Here is a 6555-nt window from a genome sequence, read left to right as displayed (position 1 = left end):
GCAAGGCACTGTATAGAAGTGAATAAATGTTCACAAAACAATGTTACAGACAAACTGAAGATTTCATCTAGATTTAATTAAAGGCCTAAGTCAGAGTCTTCACTGCTCTGTGTGCTGTTCTGCGTGTCTTCAGTAAGGACCTCTGTGGAAGCAGAGCCTCCCTCTGGATCAGGATCAGCATCACAGCAGGAGCTGGAGTCAACAGCAGCACCAGCATGAGGGTCCGGATGATGGATTGGATCAGAGAGAGATTCTTCTTCAGAGTCTGCAGGGTGGCTCTTCTCAGAGCTTCTAATGGAGGAGTCCTCTGCCTCCGAGTCAGACACATGGTCTTCTTGTCGCTGCCTCCTGCGACTGAGCAGCTTCTGCAGCTGTAACTTGTTGGTGAAGAACACACTTCGCCAGCCCACTTCCAGCGCCAAAGACGTCACCTCAGCTGAAACGATGTTGAGACGTCGGCGCACTGCCTGCTCCCAAAATTCCTCCGACACACACAGCTGGAAAAAAAAAGGGGACAGTTTGTATCTTTGGAAATGGGGTTCTATGGAAAGGTTGCAGGAAACATCTTATCTGGTAGATGGTTCTTTGGATCTCAGTTTGGAGAAACAGATTTGAATTCTGACTGGACTAAAGAGCTAACGGCTACTTTGAACACAGCTAAGACCAGCAGCTGAGGGCTGCTGTTGCTATACCATATTGTTTTGCATTGTGTTTAGTGTAGTTTAGCATATATTTTAGTGTATATCTTAGATTCTTGTATACTGTTTCTTTTTACACTTTATATTTTTGCTATTTTTGGGTGTAACTGGGACCCTGTGTACATAATTTCATTCCACCTCATGTACCACATGTGATGGTAATGACAATAAACCTACTTGAACCAAAATAGATTGTCATCTTCAAAAAATTTAATTCTTAATTTTTTTATAAACCTTTACAGACAATTTCCCTTAACAGTTATTTATTGTTATTGGACTTCTAGAGTTCTTTGCCTGTACAAACAGAAGCCTTATTTTAACGGATTTCTACAAAGTGGAGTTGTTTTATTCCACTTACGTTGGTCCTACGAGCAGTTCGTTATCAGTCCTGTCAAAATAAACTCATAATCTCTAAAATTGGTCAAAGAGTTCACAATTTTTCCACCACACATAACAAAAGATTTTGTTTTTCCTTCAACATTATACAACGTTAAAGCAATCTAAGAATAAAATGTCATTTAACTCTACTGTGTTTTGGTCAAATTTAACCTTTTTAGAGGTTTGTGTTGAAAAAAACCATTTCATTTTCTCTTATGAAATTCTATGTAATGAAAAGAAATTCCACAACTTTGTTCAAATAAATGATTCGGACAAATACTTGTTTTTAATCATCAAATGTTTTATTCAAGACCAGTGATGTTTCCCGATTAAGAAAGACCAGTGAGTAAAAATGATTTTGTGACAGATTCTATGTCTGGAATAGACTTCAGCTGACGGACATGATTTTTTGTGTATTTCTTAGTTTATATCTTAGATCCCTAGTACTGTTTATTTTACAATTTATATTTTTGCTGTTGGATGTAACTGGGACCCTGTGTACACAATTTTGTTCCACCTCATGTACCACATGTGATGCAAATGACAACAAAGAACCTTGAACTTTCCCATAACCTCAGATGCATATTTAATGGCATTTGTGACTTGTGGGGACTGCATTGACTTCAATTGATTTCAATAGCCTAACTCTGACCCTGTCCCTAAACCTATCCATTACCAGTACATACCTAACCCTGACCCTAACCCATCTGCAATTCCAGGCTTTGGTCCCAACAGTGTAGTTTTTTTTTTGCGAAATTGGTGCGCACAATGTAAACTGAAACACACACACACACACACATACACACCTTCCCCCCTTTCTTTTGCTTCCTTGGCAACCCCCACAGGAATCTTTCCTCCACAGGAGCCACATTTACTGACTTTCTCACCATCACAACAATATTTCAACCTAGAACTTTTCTTGCAGCTTCTAACACATACAGATTTTTTGAGGCCTTGCTCATGGTCTGTTCTGTGACAGCCCAACGTCCAAATGATATAAAGTTACTGAGGCTCTGGATAGTATCTTTAGCTTTTACTCTGGTGACAATGAGAAAAGTCAGGAACATGAAGCTGTTATGGAGGAGGAAGTGTTAGAAGTTAAAGACAGTACAGACCAAACTGATGTGAAACTTCCAGTGATGAGGAACAGGACCTGCTGAGGCTGCAGCTACATTATGATTTGGAAATGTATCTTGGTCTTCCTCACCTCTTGAGAGGATGTTTCTCTACTGAAAGTGCTTTTAGGATGACCAAAGGGCCAAAAAAACCCCAAAAAAAGTCATAACTTTGGTTATTAAAATAAAATCCTTCTTCAAACTGTTTGACAAATTCAACTCAAACCGCATGAACTTGACAGATTGTGGACATTAAATTGTTCTTGTTTTTTTACAGTATGTGTTATTTGTTTTTACAGAGTGAAGGCAGTAATTATCATATGATCAGGTTTTCAGCTGTAGTTCTGGGTCCATGCCCACTTTTTGGTAATAAAGTCGAACCAGTTTTGACCAAGAATTCAAAAGACTGTGCCTATTTTATGAATCTGAAAGGATTTAAAAACAAATATTCTTAACTTTAACACGTAAAAATATGTGCACGTCATCTGTAAATTTGTTCTAGTAAAAAAAAAAAATTTAATCCCCAAAATGGGTTGTATGGACTCAGATAAGAAAGGCGTACAGGCCATAAAAAACAAATAGAATATTTAAGTTAGCTCGGTCCAAAAGAAAATCTATCACAGAATTAGGTGATTATAAATGTGTTCTGTCTTTTTTTGACCAGAAACATCAAAGACGTAAACAATGAAAGGACACAATAGGAGGAGTGAGCAAAAAGGGCTGATAATTTATGACAAAACACAAATGTGAAATGATGTCATCTTAATGAATCTGTGTTGTGACTATATAAATAACTGAATTGAATCAATAAGCTTAGCAGCTCTTATCTCAAGAAACAGGTGTTTTTTTATGTATGTGTGTGAAGTGTAGCACGTTGTGGAGGTCCTTCTTGGATCAGTATCCACCTGGTCATTAACAGGAACACTGATAAACAGACATCTCTCACTTTGAAGTGCTAAAGTAGCTGTTACCCTTTAAATTTCCGTTATGTTCATATGAGTACTTTCCCTTGGATGTTTTCATGACGATATTGTGAAGAACGATATTTGTTTTTTTTAAATGATCACCAGCTGGGAATGTTTTCTGCGAGTTCATTGATAACAGCAGGTGAGTGAAGTGCATGGAAGTAATGATAAATTACATTTATTCATGAGGTTTGAATCTCAGACAAGATGTGTTTGTAACTATGTGTTGAGCCCTCATTGTCCATCCATCCATCCATCCATTAACTTTACCTGCTTCTTCCTTTCCATGTTGTGTGGATCACTGGTGCCCATGTCCAGCTGTCACTGTGTGAAAGGCGGGGGACACCCTGGACATGTCTCCAGTCCATCACAGGGACACATAGAGACAAATGAGACAAACAACCATTCACTCTCTCACTCACACCTAGGGACAATTTAGAGTTACCAATCAGTCTAACATGCATGTTTTTGGTCTGTGGGAGGAAACTGGAGTACTCTGAGAAAACCCACGCATGCACGGAGAGAACATGCAAACTCCACCCAGAGAGGCCCCCATCTGAGATTTGGCAACCTTCTTGCTCTATCCACTGTACCACTGTGCTGTTGCCCTCATTGTCTGTGTTTGATCAACCCAACCCAAAGGCTACAGACTACATCATCATTGCACTCGCTTCTTGAAAAACGTTGGTGAAGTTGGAAATTAACTCAAGCTTCTTTCAAAATCTGCTGTGTTGACCGAAGAGGTCTGGATCGTTACCACCTCACCAGTCATTGGAAGTTCTGTCAGGGGGATTTATGTAAAGGTCATGGATGTTACTACTTGCTAATGTTAAATTAATGTAGAATCATGTGTGTGAATTAGAGTTGTTTTGTCTTAACAGAGAGGAGCCTGCACACCTGATAAACTTTAATGTAACATCTGTGTAAGTCTGTGTGTTAACTCGGCCCCCCATTGCAAGGAGTAAAACTGGGTTGAAAAATCTTCTTGTATCCTCGGAGTAGCTTATTTGAGCAATGAGTTGATGATAGGATAATTAATTTATTCAACAAGTTCCACCCGGGGCGGGCCAACCTTCAGCACTCACTAACAGATCCTAAACAAACTGCATTAAACAGTGGAGAGTTCTCTTTAAACAATCTGATTGTTCCATTAATTTTTTTATTTATTGTGTGGCTGTTGTTACTGCTTGATAACAATCAGACATATTAATATTAGTATGACAATAATGCTTTTATGTTAGTTTCCTTTAACCAAAAAGTTATCTTTCATCTTCTCTAATATCGTTTAATGGTCAAGCAGAATAATTATACTTTGATATCATTGTCATGATTGATCGGTCATCATCCTTTTGCCATAAAGTTACTAGAATTATTTTTTCATACTGCTACCTTTAGTCTGTGAATAATCTAAATATGTACAGTAAATCAACATTTAAACCTGAAGGACAGTTGTCATAAAGTTTTTATTTATGTAAAATTAGAACCCTTGGAGAGACAAGTGTAAATTGAGCTAACGCTAACATCTGAACTGACCAATTTCACAGAACTTGAACATGAAAAAATAATATTGCTTATGTTTGTTTCTGCTTATTCTTTGTTTATTTTGTTACAGAGGTTTCATCAAGAGTCTCTGGAACTTACCTTTCTAAACCTGTGTGACGTTCGTCCAAGCTGACCCACATCCTCAAGCTCCAGATAACTTATGATCCGTAGCAGCAAAGAGTCAGACAGGCGCTCAAGATAGTCGTAACGACCTTGGCACAACGCTTTGGTGAACTGCAAGATGTTAGGACCAAACACCATGCTGACTTCACCTGGAAACAAACCAGATGTTTGTCATCTGGCATAAACATTCCGGAGGAAAATCAAACCACTGCGGGATAACTGAAAACACACGTCAATATGAAGTTCTTACTCTGCATCCAAGTGTCATCCAAGAAGTCAGGGTGAGAATCCCTCTCCTCCCCTGGCTTGGAGTGTCGGTCTACAGCTCTCGGAGAGATCTTCCACCACCTCCATATCACCTGCAGACAAACAAATCTGTTCTGAAGGGAAGGAAAACAAGCCCACCCACATCTTTTTACTTCTTATTTTTCTAAAACTCAGTCAGATTTACAGATATTGAGCTCAAATTTTGGTAGATGAACATCATCTCCAGCACACTCCACACACCAGACAAGTTTCTCCCTGGTTAACTCCAGAGAAGGAAAGAGTCCAGCCTTTCTGCAGGAGTTTGGTTACAGAGCTCAAACTGTGAGGCAAGCCCAACTCCATCAAACTGTTATCACTCAACCTCACAAACAAGCTCCGGCTCCTTACACACCCGTGAGGTCCGTATCTCCAGAATGTATGCTGGGAGAATTTTTTTTACCTGACCTTATTTCACTTGGCAAAGCAAGGTTTCCGACTGGCATGGAGGGGAACTTTGAAATGTGGTCATTTAAGTTCTTGGCTGAGGTTGGGTTTAGGTCCACATTTGTCTTTTCAGAGCTCCTATATGCCATGTAAGCATACTCTATTGACCAGTAGTGTTGGGCTGAATTGAGATTGATTTATGGACTAAATTGGCCTCAAATGAGATAGAAATTGAGATCTATCGATCTATTGATGGTAATTGTACCTATATAGCGCCTTTCTAACTAATCAAGATACTCAAAGTGCTTTACACTAGAATCTGTGCCTCATGTACCCATTCATACAGCACTCTTACATTTAGTTAATCTGAACAAATTAATCTGTAGACACTAATCAGAACTTTATCACAGTCATACAATGATGGGACACGCAGTGAGGGGTTCAATGTCTTGCCCAGGGACACTTCAACATGTGACTGCTGGTTGAATCAAACCCCCATCTCTCCCACTGGAGGACGACGGCTCTAACCACTCAGCCACAGCTGCCCCTTCTATCTATCCATCTATATATAGTGTTTAATTTAAAATTATTGCATAAAATGCTAATTTTTTTTTTAATCATCAACCAAAACATGGCCCAATAGTAAGGCTAGAAAGAACTTTAACTGAAGCCTGTAACTTTTTTAATTTTTTATTTTATTTTTTACTTTAACTTTTGGTGTAACAAATGTGGACCTTTATGAGCTCAACATTACAATTCAACATAATGGGTGTTCTACAACTTTTATGTTTTTATTTATTTACTTATTTATTTTCCGTTTGCTTTCTGCAGCTGACCACTTATCACTGCTGTAACTAAGTTTGCGCATTGGGGACACTCAAAGGTTGCTGGTCTGCAAAAATACCTAAGAGTTTACAAGAGAAGAGGCATTAAAAACAAAACTCACCTGTGATTTAGTGACAGAAAAATGATAAAAGTTTGTATTGGGCGGAGGACCCCGTCCTGAAATGTCAAACAACAGGTCTGGTAAAATAGACACCATGT

At 38.8% G+C, this 6555-nt stretch overlaps 1 protein-coding gene across 1 annotated transcript; it reads right to left on the bottom strand.

Moving 5' to 3' along the window:
- Positions 1-77: 77 nt before the first annotated feature.
- fbxo36b (F-box protein 36b) lies at positions 78-6555 on the bottom strand. The gene is made up of 4 exons (XM_037681295.1): positions 6458-6555; positions 5072-5180; positions 4798-4970; positions 78-497 (listed from the first exon to the last, which is right to left on the bottom strand). Exons 1-4 carry the CDS (start codon positions 6551-6553, stop codon positions 78-80), a joined length of 798 nt encoding a protein of 265 aa, XP_037537223.1. The 5' UTR covers positions 6554-6555.

This window comes from Nematolebias whitei, chromosome 9, assembly GCF_014905685.2.
Source record: "Nematolebias whitei isolate Nwh7 chromosome 9, NemWhi1, whole genome shotgun sequence".
Classification (NCBI taxonomy): Eukaryota; Metazoa; Chordata; class Actinopteri; order Cyprinodontiformes; family Rivulidae; genus Nematolebias; species Nematolebias whitei.
Note: the sequence above shows the minus strand (reverse complement) of the source record. Positions and strands in the feature narration are given on the sequence as shown.